This window comes from Oncorhynchus mykiss, chromosome 9, assembly GCF_013265735.2.
Source record: "Oncorhynchus mykiss isolate Arlee chromosome 9, USDA_OmykA_1.1, whole genome shotgun sequence".
Taxonomy (NCBI): Eukaryota; Metazoa; Chordata; class Actinopteri; order Salmoniformes; family Salmonidae; genus Oncorhynchus; species Oncorhynchus mykiss.
In genome coordinates this window covers 63,966,743-63,992,873 of record NC_048573.1, presented here as the reverse complement: position 1 = coordinate 63,992,873, position 26,131 = coordinate 63,966,743, and the positions used below count along the sequence as shown (strand labels likewise).

Sequence of the window (26,131 nt, the reverse complement as noted above, 5' to 3'; positions counted from 1 at the left end):
AGTAGCACTGCTAAAATACAGTAAGTATTCCCTTTACTGGGACCAATAGACAACGACTTGGATGGGAAATAAGTAAGCTATAACGGTAAATACTCAACCAAATTGCACTAAAACTTAGCTGTAACCACACTCTTATTGCTTATTCATTTGACGCATCTTAAAACTTGCATTTCTGCATTTACAGTGGCCGAATTTCTATTGAAACATTTCATATTTTTCACACCCCTTCGTTCATTATGCACTTGATTTGCACACTTAGTTTTACGCCGCCTTGAGGCTTGCCTGTGATATCTTTTGGCACTAAAGTCCAGTGACTCGGATCCTGATTGCTCAGCCCAAACATGTATGTCGCCCCCTCTACTGGCACGGGTCAATCATTGCAATATTTGCGGTTCAAAAACACAAAAAACATAACAATTGCTTTACACAGGTGCGGGGTGGTGGGGTGGGGGGTGTATGTGGAATTAACACATGAACTGCAAGGAATTCAATGGAGCTTTTTGGGCTATCATTCGCGGGATTGGGCTGCATCTTATTTCCACCTAAACACATTTTCCTTTGGGTGAGTTTTAATGGAACTATCAATGTTGGAAACTATTAGCTGTTAGATAACTTGTTATTACTGCATTGTCGGAACTAGAAGCACAAGCATTTCGCTACACTCGCATTAACATCTGCTAACCATGTGTATGTGACAAATAAAATTTGATTTGATTTGATTTGATTATTATTTATTGTTTTAAAAATATTTTCTTGAATTAAGGTCTTTAATTAACTGCTTTCCGACACCCTGTTCTAATAGAGAGCACTTTGATCTTCATGTCAAATGCACCCTCCTCCCATCACTGGCAAGGGGTTTCCAACGCGCATGTTTGTGCGTGTGTGATGTCGTCTACACTTTGATTTAATCGTAAACGTATTTACATATTTGAGTTATTAAGGGTTAGCGTTCTGTGGATTACGCGGTACCATTTTTGCAAGCTACCTTTATCGAAAGAGATCTAGATTTCAGTCCCGGTCGCTGTCCGGGACTGATTATAGCACATCGCGTTGAATTGATGATGCTCCGTTCGTGGTGCTGAAATCCTTTACGCTTTCGCTCTCTTTCCTTTCCTCTCTGTCCCTCCCTCCCTCCATCTCTCCTCTATCCCTCCCTTGGTTCTATCTCATACGCACAAACCCCTCTGTCATGGCGTCTTCCAACAATGTTACCCCTACCAACTGTAGCTGGTGGCCCATCTCAGCCTTGGATGAAGACGGTGAAATGACAGACGGAGAGAAAAGCGAGGAGCCAGCTATCGAGACAAAACCTAATTTCTCTAAAGACAAGCTTGTTTTGTATCACTGGACGCAGTCTTTCATCTCTCAAAAGGTAACAACACAGACATAATGAAAACGAAATGGGGGTGTCTCTCTCTTACATGTCATATCTGCTATAGGAGCTAAATGTGCTATTCGAAAATAATGATTTGAAATATAATGTTATAGGTCTGTGTTAGAAATGATTTAATTCTGGCAATATTTCCAATATGAGACGTTATGAAACGTCTGCAGCATGTGTGGACATTTTCCTTGACATTGGTTTATACGAGATAGATAGGCTATAGCTGGATAGGTGATCAATATTATATAACAATGGATGATTCAGCGAAGAAGATGGTGTCTAATTCTAACAAGACGTTGTTTTGACAGTTGTCCCCTCATCGATGAGAAATCAGTCTACACCGCATATGTGGTCCGACGTGACAAATCTAAATAATTTATGTAAAATGAGGTATCTCCGTGAAAAACAAAAGATAGGCAACATTTCAACCCTCCCTGTGGCTTTCTCTCAGTGCAGCGCTTGTAAGTTATTCTGAAATATATTAATAGACTTGGCAATTTTTATTCAAATAGGATGTAGAACCCCACATGAGTCTTTGTGAAACAGAGATCTTTCCCTTCAGATGTGTAGAGCATGATCTTATTCATGTTGTCTGCAGACCACCATAGCTCATAACATCTCGGCGTTTTGAGTTAGTGCCACTTATACCCGTACAGCCGTGGGGCGTCTGTGAGAAATGTTGCATTATAACAGAGCTTCAATCTCCTTTCATTATTATCAACAGCTTTCCAGATTACGAATTTAAGAAACAGGCGGATGACAAAGTCTGAGATTATTGCCTCATCTAACATTTTCTGTGAAAAAATAATGTCCACCTCATTTTGATCTTATTCTATCCTCTTTGCATGTGCTTTCAATGTACAGTATATGTAATAGATAGGCCTACAGTATGTTTCGATACTCAGGCATAATGCTTACATTTCAAGCCCTGAAGGACATGTAAATTGGCAATGAAAGGTGTAGACCGAATCTATATTATGCATTTTGAATGTAGAGACAGAATTCTTTACCTTTCCCTACATTGACACCTAGCACCAATATGACATGATACAGTGGGGCAAAAAAAGTATTTAGTCAGCCACCAATTGTGCAAGTTATCCCACTTAAAAAGATGAGAGAGGCCTGTAATTTTCATCATAGGTACACTTCAACTATGACAGACAAAATTAGAAAAAATCCAGAAAATCACATTGTAGGATTTTTTATGAATTTATTTGCAAATTATGGTGGAAAATAAGTATTTGGTCACCTACAAACAAGCAAGATTTCTGTCTCTCACAGACCTGTAACTTCTTCTTTAAGAGGCTCCTCTGTCCTCCACTCGTTACCTGTATTAATGGCACATGTTAGAACTTGTTATCAGTATAAAAGACACCTGTCCACAACCTCAAACAGTCACACTCCAAACTCCACTATGGCCAAGACCAAAGAGCTGTCAAAGGACACCAGAAACAAAATTGTAGACCTGCACCAGGCTGGGAAGACTGAATCTGCAATAGGTAAGCAGCTTGGTTTGAAGAAATCAACTGTGGGAGCAATTGTTAGGAAATGGAAGACATACAAGACCACTGATAATCTCCCTCGACCTGGGGCTCCACACAAGATCTCACCCCGTGGGGTCAAAATGATCACAAGAACGGTGAGCAAAAATCCCAGAACCACACGGGGGGACCTAGTGAATGACCTGCAGAAAGCAGGGACCAAAGTAACAAAGCCTACCATCAGCAAGGTCATTGAAGATGAAACGTGGCTGGGTCTTTCAGCATGACAATGATCCCAAACACACCGCCCGGGCAACGAAGGAGTGGCTTCGTAAGAAGCATTTCAAGGTCCTGCAGTGGCCTAGCCAGTCTCCAGATCTCAACCCCATAGACAATCTTTGGAGGGAGTTGAAAGTCCGTGTTGCCCAGCAACAACCCCAAAACATCACTGCTCTAGAGGAGATCTGCATGGAGGAATGGGCCAAAATACCAGCAACAGTGTGTGAATGCCAAAGGGTATACAACAAAGTATTGAGATAAACTTTTGTTATTGACCAAATACTTATTTTCCACCACAATTTGCAAATTAGATAATTAAAAATCCTACAATGTGATTTTCTGGATTTTTTTTCTCATTTTGTCTGTCATAGTTGAAGTGTACCTATGATGAACATTACAGGCCACTCTCGTCTTTTTAAGTGGGAGAACTTGCACAATTGGTGGCTGACTAAATACTTTTTTGCCCCACTGTATGTATGGTAAGTTACTAATCATTGTGAAATATCATGCGATGCAGACAACATGGGCCAGTGTTGCTCTGCACCTGATTAGACATCCACTCTCACAGCTGTTTGTATTGTGCTCAGCTAGCTTTGCTCCACTCCCCATGTGGCAAAGATGTGTGATTTAGTCTGTCTTCCAGACCCTCTCTGGAAGCTACTGCTGATCTGTGCCTGTTGTCACTCAACAGTACTAGTAAAACATGAGGCTCATTGTCGTGGTTCCACTCAATACAGGATTTAGAGATGCTGCATTCCTTTAGGTTAAACAGTGCGACTGTCATTAAGCAAAGTCTACCCTGTCTTCTCATTGAGGTTGGTTTAATGATAGTTATGGGGCATTCATGTTGAGATAATGAACAAGGAATGTTAGGATACCCTGGTTCCTCTGTCCTCTCAGCAGCTGTAAATGTGGCCTGTACACAGGCAAATAGAGTATATTTTAGACTTACACTCTTAGAAAAAGGGTTCCAAAAGGGTTCTTCGGCTGTTCCCATAGGAGAACCCTTTTTGGTTCCAGGTAGAACCATTTTTAGTTCCAGGGAAAAACCCTTTCCACAGATGGTTCTAAATGTCTGCCGTGCTAGAGCTGTCCCGGTCAACTGTAAGTGCTGTTATTGTGAAGTGGAAACGTCTAAGCGCAACAACAGCTCAGCCGCAAAGTGGTAGGCCACACAAGATCACAGAATGGGAATTTTTACATAGTGCTTAAACATCGTCTGTCCTTGGTTGCAACACTCACTACGAGTTCCAAACTGCATCTGGAAGCAACGTCAGCACATTAACTGTTCGTCGGGAGCTTTATGAAATAGGTTTCCATGGCCGAGCAGCCGCACACAAGCCTAAGATCACCATGCAAATGCCAAATAAAATCACTTTATTTATATAGCCCTTCTTACATCAGCTGATATATCAAAGTGCTATACAGAAACCCAGCCTAAAACCCCAAACAGCAAGCAATGCAGGTGTAGAAGCACGGTGGCTAGGAAAAACTCCCTAGAAAGGCCAAAACGTAGGAAGAAATCTAGAGAGGAACCAGCCTCTTCTGGCTGTGCTGGGTGGCGATTATAACAGAACATGGCCAAGATGTTCAAATGTTCATAAATGACCAGCATGGTCAAATAATAATAATCACAGTAGTTGTCCAGTGTGCAACAAGTCAGCACCTCAGGAGTAAATGTCAGTTGGCTTTTCATAGCCGATCATTGAGAGTATCTCTACCTGCTGTCTCTAGAGAGTTGAAAACAGCAGGTCTGGAACAGGTAGCACGTCCGGTGAACAGGTCAGTGTTCCATAGCCGCAGGCAGAATAGTTGAAACTGGGGCAGCAGCATGGCCAGGTGGACTGGGGACATCAAGGAGTCATCATGCCAGGTAGTCCTGAGGCATGGTCCTAGGGCTCAGGTCCTCTGAGAGAGAGAAAGAAAGAAAGAAAGAAAGAAAGAAAGAAAGAAAGAAAGAAAGAAAGAAAGAAAGAAAGAGAGAATTAGAGAGAGCATACTTAAGTTCACACAGGACACCGGATAAGACAGGAGAAATACTCCAGATAAAACAGACTGACCCTAGCCCCCCGACACATAAACTACTGCAGCATAAATACTGCAGCATAAATACAAAATACTGCAGCATAAATCCTGGAGGCTGAGACAGGAGGGGTCAGGAGACACTGTGGCCCCATCCGATGATACCCCCGGACGGGGCCAAACAGGCAGGATATAACCCCACCCACTTTGCCAAAGCACAGCCCCCACACCACTAGAGGGATATCTTCAACCACCAACTTACCATCCTGAGACAAGGCTGAGTATAGCCCACAAAAATCTCTGTCACGCACAACCCAAGGGAGGGCGCCAACCCAAACAGGAAGACCACGTCAGTGACTCAACCCACTCAAGTGACGCACCCCTCCTAGGGACGGCATGGAAGAGCACCAGTAAGCCAGTGACTCAGCCCCTGTTATAGGGTTAGAGGCAGAGAATCCCAGTGGAGAGAGGGGAACCGGCCAGGCAGAGACAGCAAGGGCGGTTCGTTGCTCCAGAGCCTTTCTTTTCACCTTCACACTCCTGGGCCAGACTACACTCAATCATATGACCTACTGCAGAGATGAGTCTTCAGTAAAGACTTAAAGGTTGAGATTGAGTCTGCGTCTCTCACATGGGTAGGCAGACCATTCCATAAAAATGGAGCTCTATAGGAGAAAGCCCTGCCTCCAGCTGTTTGCTTAGAAATTCTAGGGACAATTAGGAGGCCTGCGTCTTGTGACCATAGCGTACGTCTAGGTATGTACGACGGGACCAAATCGGAAAGATAGGTAGGAGCAACCCCATGTAATGCTTTGTAGGTTAGCAGTAAAAACTTGAAATCAGCCCTTGCCTTAATAGGAAGCCAGTGTAGGGAGGCTAGCACTGGAGTAATATGATCATTTTTTGTTTGTTCTAGTCAGGATTCTAGCAGCCATATTTAGCACTAACGGAAGTTTATTTAGTGCTTTATCCGGGTTGCCGGAAAGTAGAGCATTGCAGTAGTTTAACCTAGAAGTAACAAAAGCATGGATACATTTTTCTGCATCATTTTTGGACAGAAAGTTTCTGATTTTTGCAATGTTACGTAGATGGAAAAAGGCTGTCCTTGAAACAGTCTTGATATGTTCTTCAAAAGAGAGATCAGGGTCCAGAGTAACGCCGAGGTCCTTCACAGTTTTATTTGAGACGACTGTACAACTATCAAGATTAATTGTCAGATTCAACAGAATATCTCTTTGTTTCTTGGAACCTAGAACAAGCTCACTAAAAGTGTTTTGTCCGAGTTTAAAAGTATAAAGTTTGCAGCCATCCACTTCCTTATGTCTGAAACACAGTCTTCTAGCGAGGGCAATTTTGGGGCTTCACCATGTTTCATTGAAATGTAGAGCTGTGTGTCATCTGCATAGCAGTGAAAGTTAACATTATGTTTTCGAATGACATCCTCAAGAGGTAAAATATATAGTGAAAACAATAGTGGTCCTAAAACGGAACCTTGAGGAACACCGAAATGTACAGTTGATTTGTCAGAGGACAAACCATTCACAGAGACAAACTGATATCTTTCCGACAGATAAGATCTAAACCAGGCCAGAACTTGTCCGTGTAGACCAATTTGGGTTTCCAATTTCTCCAAAAGAATGTGGTGAACGATGGTATCAAAAGCAGCACTAAGGTCTAGGAGCAGGAGGACAGATGCAGAGCCTCGGTCTGACGCCATTAAAAGGTCATTTACCACCTTCACAAGTGCAGTCTCAGTGCTATGATGGGGTCTAAAACAAGACTGAAGCATTTCGTATACATTGTTAGTCTTCAGGAAGGCAGTGAGTAGCTGAGCAACAGCTTTTTCACTTATTTTTGAGAGGAATGGAAGATTCGATATAGGCCAAAAGTTTTTTATATTTTCTTGGTAAAGGTTTGGCTTTTTCAAGAGAGGCTTTATTACTGCCACTTTTAGTGAGTTTGGTACACATCTGGTGGATAGAGAGCCGTTTATTATGTTCAACATAGGAGGGCCAAGCACAGGAAGCAGCTCTTTAGTTGGTTTAGTTGGAATAGGGTCCAGTATGCAGCTTGAAGGTTTAGAGGCCATGATTATTTTCATCATTGTGTCAAGAGATATAGTACTAAAACACTTGAGTGTCTCCCTTGATCCTGGCAGAGTTGTGCAGACTCAGGACAACTGAGCTTTGGAGGAATATGCAGATTTAAAGAGGAGTCCATCATTTGCTTTCTAATGATCATGATCTTTTCCTCAAAGGAGTTCATTAATTTATTACTGCTGAAGTGAAAGCCATCCTCTCTTGGGGAATGCTGCTTCAAGCGTTGGCTGGAGTGGTTTAAAGCTCACTACCATTGGACTCTGGAGCAGTGTAAATGCTTTCTCTGGAGTGATGAATCACACTTCACCATCTGGCTGTCCAACGGTCGAATCTGGGTTTGGCGGATGCCAGGAGAACGCTAGTGCCAACTGTAAAGTTTTGTGGAGGAGGAATAATGATCTGGGGCTGTTTTTCATGGTTCAAGCTAGGCCCCTATAGTTCCAGTGAAGGGAAATCTTAACGCTACAGCATATAATGACATTCCAGACAATTCTGTGCTTCCAACTTTGTGGCAACAGTTTGGGGAAGGCCCTTTCCTATTTCAGCATGACAATGCCCCCTTGCAGAAAGTGAGGTACATACAGAAATGTTTTTTTGAGATCAGTGTGGAAGAACTTGACTGGCCTGCACAGAGCCCTGATCTCAACCCCATCAAACACTTTTGGGATGAATTGGAATGCCAACTGCAAGCCAGGCCTAATCGCCCAACATCTGTGCCCTCCCAAAGATTGGAAAGCAGCTGCGGTCATCCCCCTCTTCAAAGGGGGGGACACTCTTGACCCAAACTGCTACAGACCTATACCTATCCTACCATGCCTTTCTAAGGTCTTTGAAAGCCAAGTCAACAAACAGATTACCGACCATTTCGAATCTCACCATACCTTCTCTGCTATGCAATCTGGTTTCAGAGCTGGTCATGGGTGCACCTCAGCCACGCTCAAGGTCCTAAACGATATCTTAACCGCCATCGATAAGAAACATTACTGTGCAGCCGTATTCATTGATCTGGCCAAGGCTTTCGACTCTGTCAATCACCACATCCTCATCGGCAGACTCGACAGCCTTGGTTTCTCAAATGATTGCTTCGCCTGGTTCACCAACTACTTTTCTGATAGAGTTCAGTGTGTCAAATCGGAGGGTCTGCTGTCCGGACCTCTGCCAGTCTCTATGGGGGTGCCACAGGGTTCAATTCTTGGACCGACTCTCTTCTCTGTATACATCAATGAGGTCGCTCTTGCTGCTGGTGAGTCTCTGATCCACCTCTACGCAGACGACACCATTCTGTATACTTCTGGCCCTTCTTTGGACACTGTGTTAACAACCCTCCAGGCAAGCTTCAATGCCATACAACTCTCCTTCCGTGGCCTCCAATTGCTCTTAAATACAAGTAAAACTAAATGCATGCTCTTCAACCGATCGCTACCTGCACCTGCCCGCCTGTCCAACATCACTACTCTGGACGGCTCTGACTTAGAATACGTGGACAACTACAAATACTTAGGTGTCTGGTTAGACTGTAAACTCTCCTTCCAGACCCATATCAAACATCTCCAATCCAAAGTTAAATCTAGAATTGGCTTCCTATTTCGCAACAAAGCATCCTTCACTCATGCTGCCAAACATACCCTTGTAAAACTGACCATCCTACCAATCCTCGACTTTGGCGATGTTATTTACAAAATAGCCTCCAATACCCTACTCAACAAATTGGATGCAGTCTATCACAGTGCAATCCGTTTTGTCACCAAAGCCCCATATACTACCCACCATTGCAACCTGTACGCTCTCGTTGGCTGGCCCTCGCTTCATACTCGTCGCCAAACCCACTGGCTCCATGTCATCTACAAGACCCTGCTAGGTAAAGTCCCCCCTTATCTCAGCTCGCTGGTCACCATAGCATCTCCCATCTGTAGCACACGCTCCAGCAAGTATATCTCTCTAGTCACCCCCAAAACCAAATCTTTCTTTGGCCGCCTCTCCTTCCAGTTCTCTGCTGCCAATGACTGGAACGAACTACAAAAATCTCTGAAACTGGAAACACTTATCTCCCTCACTAGCTTTAAGCACCAACTGTCAGAGCAGCTCACAGATTACTGCACCTGTACATAGCCCACCTATAATTTAGCCCAAACAACTACCTCTTTCCCTACTGTATTTAATTTATTTATTTATTTTGCTCCTTTGCACACCATTATTTTTATTTCTACTTTGCACATTCTTCCATTGCAAATCTACCATTCCAGTGTTTTACTTGCTATATTGTATTTACTTTGCCACCATAGACTTTTTTGCCTTTACCTCCCGTATCTCACCTCATTTGCTCACATCGTATATAGACTTGTTTATACTGTATTATTGACTGTATGTTTGTTTTACTCCATGTGTAACTCTGTGTCGTTGAATGTGTCGAACTGCTTTGCTTTATCTTGGCCAGGTCGCAATTGTAAATGAGAACTTGTTCTCAACTTGCCTACCTGGTTAAATAAAGGTGAAATAAATAAATAAATAAAATAAAATACCTCACTAATGCTCTTGTGGCTGAACAGAAGCAAGTCCCTGCAGCAATGTTCCAACATCTAGTGGAAAGCCTTCCCAGAAGATTGGAGGCTGTTAAAACAGTAATGGGGGGGGGGGGGGGGACCAACTCCATATTAATGCCAATGATTTTGTAATGAGATGTTCGATGAGCAGGTGTCCACATAGTTTTTGTCATGTAGTGTATGTCCCTGCACAATTCACATGATCCATATGGATTTTGTCCAAGATGCTGCAAATATAGCTGAGACAGACAGAAAATGGCTGTGTCATTGCACTACTCTGTATAAACCTGTTTTTCTTGCTGTCTTTGGAAATGCATCAAGATATCTAAACTACTTCAGAATAGTTCTCTCATACAGTAGTTCCTTTGATCACTGATCCATCTGTCATACAGTAAATGATGGATTGTGCACACAAGAGGAATGACTGTAGCGGGAGTTTGATAACTTAATGTAACCACATATTTGGAAGCCATTGAAGATCAATACTCCACTGTCTGTCATTCTAAACTGCTGCAGCAGGTTGGAGATTTACACTTTCGTCATGATAGTAGAACTCAGAGCCTGTAGGTCTCTACTGCTAGATCTATACAGAAGTCAACACTCAGTTGTCAGTCAGCAACTCAGATGAGTCCAACTCGGGTGTCAGTGAGTCCAACTCAGGTTTCAGTGAGTCTAACTCAGATGTCAGAAGTTCTCTGAGTAAAATATAGAGATCTCTATAACTATCTGTTGCTCTGGTGGTTCCAGCTCAGATGTCAGAGGTTGTCAGTGGATCCATGTCAGTTTATGATGATGAGTTAATGTTAGGGTGTCATTAATTGTCTGGTTAGCAATTAGATTGATACAATTGCTGCAACCAGAGATGATGTCATTGATTAAGAGATAAATATGATTGAGAAATATTTGTCATTGTTGAATCACTTGGTCTGGTTGATTGTATCCCCTAATCCTTCTCTACAGTCATCTACTCCAGTCACTGTTAAAGTTGAGGTTTCATGCTAATACATACGTAATCAGTGATGGGAATTGTTGCAGTATTTTTGAAAAAATAATCATTATACAGTAAATTGAGCGAGCTACAAGGTTCTGTACTGTCTTGCGCACCAGACTTCATCCCTCTGTGCTCAATAGCAAGGTTTTCCTGTACTAGAAAGGTGTGTTAACAATTCCTGTACTAACTGTTTACTCAGTCGGTGCACTCCCACTTTGTGATGTTTTGTTAAAAGTTTACAACAAAAGTCCAACGTTTCTCACTCCATGGCCCCCTCACCTCCATAGTGTGATCTACCGTACACAGTGCTTGACTTGGACTGAAATAGATGAGTGCCGGGACTGTTTATACTTAGGTGCAGGAGCTCCACAATACTTTTGAGCTAATATTCTATGAGAGGAACAGGAACTCAAACTGTAGAAAATTTGAGGTGCCGGTACTCAGCTCCGGTGAGCTCCTGCCCAAGTCAAGCGCTGACTGTACATTCATTCATCTTATTTCAACAAATGACCCTCCATGCATCTCCATGGAACTTGGCATGGCTTTAAATAGACACTGTAAATGGATATTGCCTGCCTCACAGAAGCCATTTTTGTTTCATATTGAGCTCAACAAAACATTATTTTGCCTGGGGATAGGAAAACAAAAGATGTAGGGCCTATGTCTGGCAATGGTGCATGAGTGTTACTTCTTCTAAGGCCTTTTAACGGCCTGTTTTATGCCTGTACTTGTATAGGTAGAGCAGGGTTCCCTGCTCTAAGGTGTGCAGTTGGTTAGAAATAGAGATATCATTGTTTTCTTTTTTAATTGTTCTTCAACAAAACATTGTAGACTACAAGTAGCAGCAATAAGCCAAATTGCAAAAAGCAAATTACAATTTGCTTTTGAATATTAACCTTTGTAGACCTGAATGAGTTTCTCTATCAGAGTAACTTGCCAAGCACATTTATGTGTTATAAAATTGTAATAACATAGACCATTAGAGTACTGATTGTACTAAAACACAAAAACACATGCAAACAAGAGTAAAGCTATGAGACGATGAGGTAACTTGTCTCTCTGTTCCCCGTGTTTCTCTGTGTTAATCTTCCTCTAGGTGCGTCTGGTGATCAATGAGAAGGGTCTGCTGTGTGACGAGAGGGATGTGAGTCTCCCTATAGCCGAGCACAATGAGCCCTGGTTTATGAGGCTCAACCTGGGGGAGGAGGTACCTGTTTTCATCCACGGAGATACCATCGTCTCAGACTACAACCAAATCATACAGTACCTAGAGGCTAACTTTGGGGGAGGTATTGCCTTTTAGACTACTTGATTTCTTTCCATTATGATAGTGACTGCAGTGTGATCTGATGTGAGTGACTGCACATGCTCTTTTTAAGGTTCATTTAGGAGAGGTATTGCCTTTCAGACTACTCATCTTTTTTCATCCATGATGTTACAGTAGTGACTGAATAGCATACAGTATACAATCAGATAATAGAGTATACACTCTTGTAAAAAAAAGGTGCTATCTACAACCTAAAAGGGTTCTTTGGCTGTCCTCATAGGAGAACCCTTTGAATAATCATTTTTGGTTCCAGGTAGAACCCTTTTGGTTCCAGGTAGAGCTCTTCTGGGTTCCATGTAGAACCCTGGCCAAGTCTACTTTGGGGGAGGTATTACTTTTCAGACTACTCATATCTTTATTAGTGACTGTAAACAGTATCTACCAGGTTATTGACTACTTAGAGACTGAATTTGGGAGAGGTATTGCTTTTGACATTACTATTGATCTATTTTCATAGTATTTTTATGTCTTTTTAAGTTTGCTTATTACAACCAGATTATTGAGTAAATAGAGACTAACTTTGGGAGGGGGTATTGCTTTTCAGACTACTCATCACTTCCGGTGTCCTTGATGTTTAGTGAATGACTGCATAGTAAAACAGCATACCGTCTGCACGGTTACTTTGGGAGAAGTATTGTTTTTTAGACTAACTTGATCTCTTTTGTTGATGATGTTAGTCAGTGATGGACACCATAGGAAACAGTATGCACATTTTAAGAATACTGATCTCTATCAACCATTTTTTTTCCTATCAATCATCATATTAGGTGCAGTTAGAAACATGTCAGAGAAACATCTAACTGGCCAATTATATGGTTCATTGCAGCTCAAGGATAAATGATCTTCCATGAAGTTAGTGACTGGCTGACGGCTGCATAGCAAAGATTATGAATATTTTAAGGTTTCTATTGAGCCTAAGGTTGCTATTTTAAGGTTTATAAACATTGGTAAGATGTTGCTGTTTTTCATCAGGGAAGTGTAATTCAAGTATGTATGTTGTTTGTCCTATCATGGTCCTATGGGTCATTTTAGGTGCTGATGATTGTGGGTCGTTATGTAACGTCCTGAAAGAATGACCCCAGGAAAGCTAGAGGGGATATTGAACATGGCCTATGGATGAAGGACGACTTCTCAGTTCAGATGGAGATACTTCATGCTCACCCCCCCATGACAGAGAAGCTTGGTGCTATAGCTGCCAACTACTGTACACTGATTTCAGATTTCAGAGGCAACGGATAGGCTATGGTTCAATGGTTGCTCAATATCCTAACCCAGCTCTTGTCATTAATGTCCGTTTGCTAATTTGAAGCCCATTGACTTTAAACAAATGTAGCTATTTTGATGACATCTACATTATTTTCAGTTGATATTTTTAATGTACGAATTTAATAACAGATTTGTGTTCAGCAGGGCACAGTGTAGCAAAGCGTTTAGCATTTGCTTATTTGACAAGTTCACACTGTGGTATACCTCCCCGTTTCACTTTGTTGGAAAACGCTTTCTGCCTAAAGAACATGACTCAGACCTCATGCTCATTCTAAAGAGGATGTTGTGTCATTCAGCTGCTTGATTTACAGATATTTTCTCAACTCTGTGTAATTTCTAATGCACCCTGCCAAAGGGGAAGGAACTGGCCTAGGAAGTGCAGATGGTGCAGCAGAGAAAATCCTATTAGAGTAGTGGACAGAATCTCCTGCCAAGGCAACTCAAGTTACCCTATGGTGTAGTGGACCCAGGTGAAATCCTACCTCCAGCAAGGTGTAATCCACTGCCCAATCGCATAGTCTTTTATGACAGCTTAGAGCCCTAAGCTCTCCATATTCTCTCCTTATGCTTTCTCAGGGAGAATCTTGTTTTGGTATTTTGTCAGCTGTAGCCCATTTGCTTGATACATTCTTAGAAAAAAAGGTGCTATCTAGAACCTAAAAGGGTTATTTGGTTGTCCCCATTGGAGAACCCTTTGAATAACCCTTTTTGGCTCCAGGTAGAACCCTTTTTGGGATCCATGTAGAAACCTTTCCACAGAGGGTTCTACATGGAACCTGAAAGAGTTATATCTGGAACCAAAAAGGGTTCTCCTATGGGGACAGCTGAAGAACCCTTTGGAACACCTTTTTTCTAAGAGTTTAAATGTGACTGAGCAGTAACACAGTCAGAAATCATTGGGTTCTCTCCTGTGTGACATTTCATTGTGCACCATCATCATGTCGGTCCAGTAGTATTGTGTGCCCAAGCCAAGGCCATGCCCCCTGTTTGTCCTAAGAACTGATTTAAGGAGCCTGCTCTGATATTCACACCCCTGTGCTGCTTAGCGCTGCAGCAGAGAGCACCAGCAGATTTCCAGAGCCAGGGCACGTACAGCCACACCCATGCCCAGGTCAGCATGTTAGTGATTGACTGATTAGTCAGTAGTCTGGCCTTCTGCCAGGTGCAGCTCCGGGCATCGGCTCCACCCTAGAGCCATGCAACCGGAGAATCAGCACATACTGGAATATCCCTGGGCCTTTCCTGTGTCCCCACTCCCAATCATCAGTCATCATCAGTAAGCCTTCTCCAACCCATAGCCTACCTTTATGGTGTCCTAATTTAAAGTAAAAACACAGAGCTATTTGTTAATATGGTGGAATGTTTGCTTATATGTCTGTCTATTGGCCTATAGATCCCATTCTCAGAAACAGTTTTGTAGCTGAGTGTACACAGGAAAATACCCCTAATGCACCATTGTTATCCATTGTGATATGTTAAGTGGACTGTTGCACATAAAGTAAAGGCTGAAGTTGGTATACTGTATCTTTATGTTACAGACCTAATATGTTAGAATGCTGTACGCTCCTATATGTGTAATTATGTCACAGTGCTGTGCACACCTCTGTCTGTTTGAACCTGGTGTCCTTGTAGAAACGGTGGCCCAGCTGATTCCCGATGCTGGCTCTCCTGTCCACGAGTGTGTGCAGCAGTACCGTAAGCTGCTGGACGGCCTGCCCATGGATGCTTACACACACGGATGTATCCTGCACCCAGAGCTCACCACAGACTCCATGATCCCAAAGTACGCCACTGCTGAAATACGTAGTAAGTCAAGTCAGAACTCTGTGTTTCACAGTGGGAACACCCCATTCACAATTCATGATAAATATTGCTGTAGAATATGGAGGACATGAAAACACACATGTAAATAACATTCAATATAATATTGCATATCATTATTTCATATAAATTTGATTGATAGTATCTGCAATTTTCCATTAATAATGCACTATTCAGCATTCTCACAACATTTTCCTATTAACAGGTTGTGTTTCAACCAAATCATGCTGTCCAATTTGACCTTGTTTAAAATTAAAATACTTATCACAGCAAAGATCATTGGAGCAAAGTCATTAATTCCCTGTAGGAGATATTAGGTAATTGAGTCTGCAGGCATTGCATTGCTCCTTCAATGACGTGTTTGTGTAAATCAAGAAAAGGTCTGGTCCGGCATAAACCCTGCAGTGGAATCAATTAACCAGAGATCCCCCTGCCCAGTGTGATGTCTGTTAAATCATGTTGATGCTTTATTTGTTGTTTATTTGTTTGAGGAAGTTCACCGATGATGTTAATATTTTAATCAGTCATTCATGTGTTTTCATGAACAACACTTTATTGATTTATCTCTCACATTTTATAACTGAAATTGGTTGTAGCTGGGAAATTAAGATTTAGCAGGAAAACAGAATAGTCAATGGGGTCTCTGCACATTTGTAAATTGTGTATTTCTAACACATTATATTCTTGTGTGTAGGAAAGTATACACTAGTTATAATTTGTTGTTACTGAACATCCACTCTCTGTTTTGGTACTGCTTTAGACCACAGAAGGGTTTCAAATGACTATTTCCTCTGATAGTCACTGACTATTGTCTCTTAACTCAGAGCAGTATTTCATCCAGGAGTCATTAATGTCTCTATCTCTCTGTCCTCAGGACACTTAGCCAACGCTGCGTCTGAGCTGATGAAGCTGGACCACGAGGAACCCACGCTGACAGAGCCATATCTTTCCAAGCAGAAGAAGCTCATGGTGAGACTGATAGCATGGCACCACACTGCACGAGAAGGGTTAGGGTTAGCATGGCACCACACTGCACGAGAAGGGTTAGGGTTAGCATGGCACCACACTGCACGAGAAGGGTTAGGGTTAGCATGGCACCACACTGCACGAGAAGGGTTAGGGTTAGCATGGCACCACACCGCACGAGAAGGGTTAGGGTTAGCATGGCACCACACTGCACGAGAAGGGTTAGGGTTAGCATGGCACCACACCGCACGAGAAGGGTTAGGGTTAGCATGGCACCACACCGCACGAGAAGCGTAAAAAGGGCGAATCAATGATTGATATAATGCAATAGCAACAATAGACTTTTACAGTCACCCTATTTACCATTTATGTGTGTGCATGTGTTTCTGTATGTTAGAGGCATATTAGGATTTCATTAAATGAAATGGCCTCACAAGATTGTTAAGATGACCTGATAATGGTCTGACTCATATTGTCACATACTGTACACAAACATCAAGCAATATGAGTTAGAGTAAGTTATTACGAAGAAGAGCAATTCCAACGTGGTTGTTATTTACAATGTTTGAGTGTGATGTAGGATAGATATTTCAAAATGACCCTAATTGCTTGCGTCAGGGTCTGTGCTAGTTCTGTATGGACCCATGATGAATCAACATGGATAGCTGTCATTGCCAGGGCCAATCTGCTGGTTTCCTTTTAACGGGTTGGATCAGCCCTTTAGACAGTACCTATATTTTCCATTGTTATTAGTTACACTGTTACAAATAGGTTTCTTTTACTCTGTTATTGTATTTCGAGGAGACATAGATGCTTGCTTACCCCAGATGAAGACATGCCATAGCTCTCTGTTGTTCAAGACAGCTAGTAGGTGCTCTGTTCTGAGACCAGTCTCTTGGCAGATGTTGTCCACCAATGTTTTCTGTGGCCTTCACCTATGAGCAGATAGCGACAATACGAGACTGCATAGACAGACATATTGATGGGTTGTACACATGAGACATGGGCTTGTTCTTGTGCTCACAGGCAAAAATATTGGACCACGATAATGTGACCTACCTAAAGAAGATCCTTGGAGAGTTGGCCATGGTACTAGATCAGGTAGAGGCCGAGTTGGAAAAGAGGAAAATCGAGTATGAAGGTGAGTGCAGATTATTACTGGTGTTTATGTCCTTCAGTTCAGACATTACATTATCAAACATGGTCGTGTCCGAATACCTATATTACCGCACGACACACCTAAACTGCACATTCATTTCAACCATTTGGTCTAGTAGAATTCACTCCTCTTTTCCGACAACAGCTGATAATCAGATAAATTGACGAGCTGTACCAAAATGAACGAATGGCGAGAGTCAACGCAATCATGCATTAGATGACGCATTCGGCTTACTATTTTTAGTTTTTCCGCATACTATTTAGTATGGGTATTTGGACATGGCGACTGTTTCATCTTGCTAGCCTGATCCCAGATCTGTTTGTCCCGTCTTATATGACCATAGAAGTTGCAGTTGGCAAGATAGCACAAACAGATGTGGAACCATGCTACTTTGTCCCACTCTGCTACAGTAGCATGTTTTATTTTGGCAGGTCAAAAGTGTGAGTTGTGGCTATGTGGACCTGAATTTACATTAGCTGATGTCTGCCTGGGAGCCTTGTTGCACAGGCTTAAGTTCTTGGGACTCTCAAAGAAATACTGGGAGGACGGCAGCCGACCCAACCTCCAGTCCTTTTTCGAGCGGGTGCAAAAACGCTACGCTTTCCGAAAAGTTCTGGGCGACATCCACACAACCCTTCTGTCAGCAGTTCTACCCAATGCATTCCGAATGGTAAAAAAGAAGCCGCCATCTTTCTTCGGGGCCTCTTTCCTCATGGGCTCTCTGGGAGGGATGGGGTACTTTGCCTATTGGTTTCTAAAAAAGAAATATGTGTAGTGAACGCCCCCCCTCCATGTCTTAAATGTCTGTGTATTTGTGTGATGTTTCAATTTTTCTGTAATGTTTTACAACAGGAGGAAAATATGAATCTATATAGGGAACACTGTTACTTACCTAGGTGAACAAAGATTAGAACATTCCATACACAAAGGAATTGTTAACAGCACATTTTTCTGGTATTCCAATGCCTTCATCTATTTAATTTCTGGCTCCCTTCTTCAGGTTTCTATCAACCTACAGTATTACTTTCTAATTAGCTCATTTTGGAGGCATGCATTATCCAGTTATTTTTATTAACGGAACAAACTTATTTGTTTTTAATGATCATTAGGGTCATATTCCCTACACACGAGAGACAATGTTTTGACATTGCATCGCCATATCCAAAGTGGGGCTCATCCACACCCTGCATGTCACTATAGTTTTATTAAGTTGTTTTTCATCACAGTTTTGGCGTTCACCTATTGCCCTTCATGCCTCTGTTGGCCATTGGTTTATTTTATTAAATCCTTCTGATACTTCCTGTGCTGCCAGAAACTGCCAGATGAGAAGATAGGATAGTGAGACGTCCAGTCGGTCCCAATTCGCTTCCTTTCCTTTTCCCCCTTTGACCATAATTGTTGTTTGCAGATTTGTAAGTTTCACCACTGTTTATACCAATCCAGACCCTCCAGTTATGCAAACATTGAAGGATCTGGCCAAAGGAAAGGGGTAAGGAGTGAATTGGGACTGTATACAGACACTCTCAGCCATATAAAGGCACTCCCTTTAAAGCACTATGAGAGTATATGCACTCCATCAATTCATTCATTAATAAAATGTGATTGTCATTTCTCACACCACAGTCTTGAGCTGATCATGAAGTGCTCTCTGACTTTAAAGTCAGAGAGGATGGGTCTGATAGAGAAATACTTTAAGTGTCAATTGAGCCGTCCAAAATATTGAGCGAGGAATCACTCAGCGGCTTTTGACTATGAACTTATACATGGTTCATTTAAATAGTCACATGTTGGTATAGCTGACATGTTGGTTTGATCCCAGCAACATTGAGCAGCACCAGTTTTAGTTCAATAATCCAAGCTTTTTTTTCTCCATAACTTGTATGACTAGCCATTTAAACTAAACTGGTACACTACAAACCTCTTAGAAAACTGTGACGTGTTACAAAATTCTGGGAACTTTCACCATATTCCCTGGTTTTTCCAGAAATCCTAGTTGGAGGATTCCAGATTTCCTGCTTATTCTCTCCAAGATTCCCAGAATTAGGAGAGCATAAGCAGGAAATCCAGAATACTCCAACTAGGATTCCTGGAAAACCAGGGAGTCGATTGAACGTTCCCAGAATTTTGCAACCCAAATCCTCTGGAGTCTAACTGACCTATACAATGTTCCCCTCTGCTCAGAAGTGCTAGCATGTACACAGCTGAATGTCAAAAGGGTTATAATTGTATAACTACAAGGATTTATTTCAATTTAAATAAGGTCTGGGTAAAAAAAATAAAACATACAGTAACTTGACACTCAATGCATAACAAGACAACATACAAGACAGTAAGATCCAGTTCTGGTTTGCCACTGAAATAGCTCTTTCTCAATAGTCTTTCCTCATGTCCTCCCCCCGTCCTCCTTTTCAAAATGGGAGAGGGAAGTGAGGTGACAGGAGAGCATTAAAGTAGAAGACAAGAGAAACCTTGGATCTTCAGTTCCATCTCATTGTGAAGTCATGGGCAGCAGACTTCGACAAAGGACATGTTTCTTCCTTGTAGGAAAAGGAAAAGGCAAGATTTTTGAGTGAACAGAGTAACCGTGCGTATGCTTGTTAACAGACTGCATGGCTGAAAAACGATGGCCAATGTTTCATTAACAATGTGTCAGCTGTGTGGGGTCCCTATGTTTAAGTACTAAATGGCACCCTATTCCCTATGTAGTGCACTACTTTTGACGAGGGGCCATAAGGCTCTGATCAAAAGTAGTGCACTATGTTGGGAATAGGGTGTAATTTTGGATTCACGTAAAGGTTTCACTTTGAATACTTGTCAAGACACACCTGGATCCGGTTTCTGAACACAAATTAAAGCTAGCCCTGGACTAAATAGCATGCTCAACGGAGAATCTCCATTGACATAACTTTTTAGTCCAGGGACAGGCTTAATGTTTGTCTGGGAAACCAGCCCTACATGTTCATCTGAAAACAGCAATTTGAGAAGTCACAGTTCATCTCATCACATTGGGTGTTTGTTGGTGAGAAGAAAACATTCACAACTGAATAACTGTCTGGTGTTTTCTTCATGTTGAGCTTTGGAGATCTATGTAATGGAAAGAACATGAGACACCAGTAGTTCCCTGTCTAACAACAATAACATAAAATGGTACAGGTTTGAAAATCTGAAGTTTGAGATGTTTTTGTTGTTGCTGGAAGTAAGCAAGTTAACACATTTTACATTTAGCCTAGTACTCAACTAATACACTGGCTTTCATTATTAGCCATACAGTAGTTAAAATCAAGTGTGTCTACAATCCACTTCATTTGGTGGGTTTTTTCCTGGGACTTTCACTGATACATAAACTAACACTGTCTGGGTGTAATGTCAGAGACCAATTGAGAAATTACATTTCCATAACTAGCCTATCATTGTCAGTGTTTTTCTAGGTTTCATTATAACAATCACCATTGTTACCAATAATTCACTGCCTCTTAAAACGGAGTTCCTGCAAATGATGTATTTATTTCATATGGCTCACATAACTCTCAAGCCAAGGAATTCAACATGTTGAGTAATCCTAGGTGTTATTTGTGGCCAATATATTTCACAATAGTATTTTTTATATTTCTAAATATGCATTTATTTAGTGCTTTTGATGATGTCTGTTCATAAGCCTTAATTTATTCAATTGTCATCAAGGAAAAATAAATTCTGAAAATGAAAAACATAACTTGCAGTTTACAGAATTGTTATTTCAACATGATTGAATGTAATGCATTTTCTCTTATTTTGTACTATATGGCTTTTCACAATGCCAAGCAAAACAGACAATTCTCCTGGTTATGAAGTGTTATAATGCACTGTCAGGCAACCTACTAAAAATACCTTTTATTTTACTTGCACATCATGCTGAATATTCCCTTGGTAGTGCTGAGAATAAACAGATAGGCCTACAGCTAGTAGTAGCCATAATATGAATAGAACCTTTTGGTTCTGGAAATAATTGCATGTTGTCCTTAATGATTTGTAAAAAAAATAAAAAACATTTAGGATATAATTTTGTCTGGCTATGTAAACCTTATGACTAAAACACAATGTTGATTGAGAGCTGCTGGACATTCAAGACATTTGGCATTTACATTTTAGTCATTTAGCATCTTATCCAGAGCGACTTACAGTTAGTACATTCATCTTAAGATAGCTAGGTGGCACAACCACATAAGAACAGATCTAATTTCTATTTGGAGGGTTGTGTTACAAAAAAATGAGTTGGCAAAGCACAAAAACATTAAAAATACCTTAAACTATTTAATTGTAAACATTCTCAAGTGTTCCCCACTACATTTGCCACTAAAATTGATTACTTGATATATTTCTCTCCAATATACATTTCCATACAAATAAAATAATGAGAATTGAAACAAACTGAAAATGAACTAACACTAAAATGACTCTCCAACCCTACATACACATACTGCAAAGGCTTTCACAACAACATTGGCTTTTAAAAGATGAAGTATACAAAACAAATAGCACGACCCCCAGAGTTGTGGTGAATTCATTTCTTTTTACGTTGGGGTGCACACCTTTATCTTAAAAAAAAGTCAGTTTACTGCTTAAATTGAAATGAAATTGACCCCAACCCTGGGGACGACTAGCTAGTGGATAGGCCTAGGCATCAACGCCATGCACTGCACTGATCTCAGATGAGATCAGTGTCATTTTAAGAACACCAGATGCCTACAGCCACACAGGGAGTCGAGACCCGCGTGTGCAAACCAACCCTGGCCCCCTGTCCAATGACCTTTCTGAAGGACAGAAAAAAAACTTTAAATAGCAACAGTCAACTTGGAACGTGAGAAGAATGTCAATGTTTTTAACGTGAGTGTTTTGAAGGTGGCAGTCAAACATGTTACAGAGCCAATACATTAGGAGAGTAGGAGGTCTAGCCTAGTGCTAAGTAGTGCTGGTTTTAAGCTAGTTGTCTCTGCTCTTTTGGCTGATATGGGATACCAGGAGAGAAGGACATTGAATACCATATCCGATATGTGACAAACCATGGCACAATCCCCAAAACTGTCCCGAGAAGCTTCTCAGGGAAAGAATGAAAGTACACCGAGGTACACACAAACATCCATATCCAGGTGATTACTATCCAATTAAGGGAAACATATAACAAATCCAAAACAGTATTCCTGTTCTTCTTCACCAGGTGCACCATAGGTGCCATTTCTTCGGCAATGATGAGTGCAGAGTACGACAGAATGAACGAGTGTCCTGAGATGGCAAAGCCGTCCCATTGACCCCCAGCATTCCTGCATGAGGTGATGTCATCATGAGGGACTTGATCCATGGCTTCAGATTCAGGAACGTGACAGGTACCTGTGGCATTGTTGATGTAGGAAAAAAACTTGGTGATGGTGTACCAAATGGCTGTGGCCACCACCAATGAGCTCAGTCGCCGGAGGGCAAAGGTCAAGTTCTTGTATGACGTGAAGAGGATGAACGGGGTCAACAGCAGCAAAGACCAGCCCCAGGAAACTTTGACAAAATACCTGGAAGAGATACAGGAAGTGGTCATTTAGGTAGCACTGTCACACACAGTTGAGAACCAGACTGCAGGTGTTGGTAAATACATAACTGCAGGCAAACTCTCGCGCTGACTGACGTGTGTCTAACGTGAGCCTAGAAGAAGAATTTGGTAAGGGGTTGTTGTAGCTAGCCATCTTAGCCCCATGTCACTCCTTCTTGACAATTTAAAGATGGTGCAATGGGCTGACGCACCATAGGGGGCACACTGCCTGCCCTCCTGGACATCTACAGCACCCAGTGTCACTGGAAGGCCAAGAAGATCAAGGACCTCAGCTACCCGAGCCACAACCTGTTCACCCTGCTACAACCGAGAGACTGATAAAGAGGTTCCATCCCCAGGCCATTAAACTGACCCTGCCATTTAACTAACCATGACCACATTCGCATAGAAATGTGAGTTATAGATCTGTCATTCTAATTGAATGCAAGTCTAAGAAGCAGTAGATCTGTTCTGTGTGCTATTTCTATTACTTTTCTTTCTTTCTAAGTTGAGTTTTTCCCCCCCCATCTTTTAGTTTTGTACACACCAGCTTCAAAAAACTGAAAATATTTGTTTTTGATGGGAAATATATAAAAATATATTTAGATGGTACAATGACTCTACTGCTTGTTTTCTCACATTAACTGAAATTAGGCAAACTATATTAAGTGCCATAATGGTATTTTAGCGATCCATGGTAGATGTCCTTCCAAATAAATATGCCCCCCCCACCACCACCCATCCAGCTGATTTGCGCTGCTGAACAGTACTTGTACTTGAGATGCGTTTATGAATGAGAAAGTGAACTTGCCATTTCCAAAAATGTTTAGAGGGGATGCCCTGCTTTGCAATGCATTGCTCTAGGACACCAACAGCCAGCCAGGGTGTCCATTTAAGCCTAATTCAACTGACACATTTGGCGATGTTCAACTTCAATTCACTTGGCACTATGTATTGTAGCTTAGCCATACTCATTGATATTCAATTAGAGATTAGGCTATACTTTTGGTGAATTTACAAGGCATTTCAAGCCAAGACATTGAAAGACACAGATTATCAATATCCCTTGCTGGCTCACCTGCTCTTTTTCTTTGCTATGAAAGATGCGAGTGTGTTCAGTCACAGAGTTTCTAAATCCAGAGGCGCAACATCGCAAGACTTCTGGGAATGCTTGCGAAACACACCAGGCAGAGGTTTGGGGTTTGAGAAGCCCATGAAAGAAGTAAAAAGTGTGCCTTAGTTGTACATTTTGAAATCTAAAGGCACAACCTAGATTCGGGCCAATGTCTTAAGTAGTTGAACATGTTATTACTCCAAACTGGTGAAGGCGACAAACTGACATTTTTTATATTGAAGGAGTGCCTTTGATTTGACGGCCTATATATATGCAGAGTTTGGCGTGAGACGACTGCTAGACCCGGCGACTGTTTCCTTTTCTATTGGAGACGCAGTTTTATCCTATCTTCATACTGTACTGTGTATGGTTCAGTCTATTGCATGTAGAATATTTCAGCCCTACTTTAGTGAACTTGAGAGACAGTGCAAGCCAAGAAATTGCGAGAGCCTACAGCACTGTGACAGCCTATACATATTTTGATTACCGCAGTTCTGACTGTAGGCCTGCTGGCCGACCTGCCTACCAATGCCATCACTCTCCCTTCTCTTTGTTGTTAAAGATGCAAGAGATTGCATTCTCTGAAGTAGCCTATAGCAACTACTCAGTATCCTCTGTTGCAAAAATACTGAATCTTAGGAGTCGATTCCGCTACTTGAGTCGACAGGCAAGGGGTTGAGGAATCTATTATTTTGTAGTCGACAATCTCTCAACCAGTGCCATAAGGTGAACTTTGATACCGTCCAGTGATAAGCAGTGCCCATTTTGTCAAAGCCAGGGGCTCAACATATTCCCAGCGCGCCTCTCCAGTGCAAAGTAAAATGGACAATATAAGAATGGACAATCACAACTGTTGTCCAAGAATTTCACCCCATTGCCATGATCAGTGGTTCAAGTTTGTATCTGACAAGCTGATCATAGCAAAAACAAAATACTTTGCATTTCCCACTGTGTAAACACATTGCAAAATAGGCTCACAATAACTCCCGATGAAGTTGGGTAGCATGAAAAAAGTATTGGTGTACGCACGTATTGGTTTTTGGTCTAGTCCGGACCAAATCATAGATGTTTATGTTTGGTTCAGATTATGTCCGTTCTGGACCAGCCTTGATTTGGACCAAACATAGACAATTACGTCTTTTCTACTTTCATTCAGAACCAACATCTGGGAAATACGTATTTTCCACTTTCATTCAGAACCGAAAATGAACCTGATTTTAACATCCCGAACTTAAACGTATGTAAAAATGTTTATTTTCACTTGTCACTCATTACTTAAATTAAACGTCTGCACCTATCCACTGTACAATATTTGACAAAAAACAAAACATTTTCATCATGGCTGTGCTCGAAAGGGTTTGGCACTTCGTAAGCTACCTTAGGTGTTAGCTAACCTACAGCCTCACTGATTATCGAGCTGTCATTGTGGCTAGCTAGTTTGCTAATGGGTAACCGCTACTTACATATTAACAACATTTCTTCTGTTGCTGAAATATGTCTCCGGAACGAGCTGTGTCCAATTTACAAAGGATCCCACTATTGAAATAGCAAAAAAAATCTGAGCCAATATAACACGGTTAAAAGGTTTACTCCAAAGTGCAGCAAAGTTGTCCACGATGACATCCACGGCTGCCATGCTGAAATGCGGACACTTGGAACAAGAATGATCTGGGGATTGGTAGGTATATCAGCCCTCTCTAGCCAATGAACTCTTTGAATGTTGCATTTTGGTGTTACGACAGGATGTATTCTTCTCTGGTAAATTCCACGCGGTTCTGACGAGGTGGAATAGAGCAGTGTTGGAAAAAGTAAACAATTGTCATACTGAAGTAAAAGTAAAGATACTCTAATAGAAAATGACTTAGGTAAAAGTGAAAGTCACCCAGTAAAATATTACTTGAGTAAAAGTTTGATTTTAAATATACTTAAGTATCAAAAGTAAATGTATTTGCTAAAATATACTTAAGTATCAAAAGTAAATGTATTTGCTAAAATATACTTAAGTATCAAAAGTAAAAGAAGAAATCATTTAAAATTCCTTATATTAAGCAAACCAGATGGCACAATTTATAGTTAAAAAAAATAAAATAATTAGGGATAGCCAGGGGCACACTCCAACACTCAGACA

The 26,131-nt window shown here is 41.4% G+C and overlaps 2 protein-coding genes across 2 annotated transcripts; one reads left to right on the top strand and one right to left on the bottom strand.

Annotated features, from left to right (window-relative positions):
- Positions 1-865: 865 nt before the first annotated feature.
- Positions 866-21,041, top strand: LOC110532637 (ganglioside-induced differentiation-associated protein 1-like 1). Its single transcript, XM_021616709.2, has 6 exons — positions 866-1,372; positions 11,893-12,085; positions 15,022-15,195; positions 16,085-16,179; positions 17,203-17,317; positions 17,767-21,041. The coding sequence occupies exons 1-6, from the start codon at positions 1,190-1,192 to the stop codon at positions 18,108-18,110; spliced, it is 1,104 nt and encodes a 367-aa protein (XP_021472384.1). The 5' UTR covers positions 866-1,189; the 3' UTR covers positions 18,111-21,041.
- LOC110532638 (fat storage-inducing transmembrane protein 2) lies at positions 20,981-25,702 on the bottom strand. The gene is made up of 2 exons (XM_021616712.2): positions 25,467-25,702; positions 20,981-22,872 (listed from the first exon to the last, which is right to left on the bottom strand). Exons 1-2 carry the CDS (start codon positions 25,637-25,639, stop codon positions 22,290-22,292), a joined length of 756 nt encoding a protein of 251 aa, XP_021472387.2. The 5' UTR covers positions 25,640-25,702; the 3' UTR covers positions 20,981-22,289.
- Between the last annotated feature and the right edge of the window lie 429 nt (positions 25,703-26,131).

Excerpts from the sequence above, each read along its gene's own strand:
- LOC110532637 (XM_021616709.2), top strand. The coding sequence starts at position 1,190 with ATGGCGTCTTCCAACAATGTTACCCCTACCAACTGTAGCTGGTGGCCC. Across the intron at positions 16,180-17,202 it reads CCAAGCAGAAGAAGCTCATG|GCAAAAATATTGGACCACGA; the intron begins GTGAGACTGATA and ends TTGTGCTCACAG. Across the intron at positions 17,318-17,766 it reads GAGGAAAATCGAGTATGAAG|GTCAAAAGTGTGAGTTGTGG; the intron begins GTGAGTGCAGAT and ends TTATTTTGGCAG.
- LOC110532638 (XM_021616712.2), bottom strand. The coding sequence starts at position 25,639 with ATGGCAGCCGTGGATGTCATCGTGGACAACTTTGCTGCACTTTGGAGT. Across the intron at positions 22,873-25,466 it reads AGAAGAAATGTTGTTAATAT|GTATTTTGTCAAAGTTTCCT; the intron begins GTAAGTAGCGGT and ends TATCTCTTCCAG.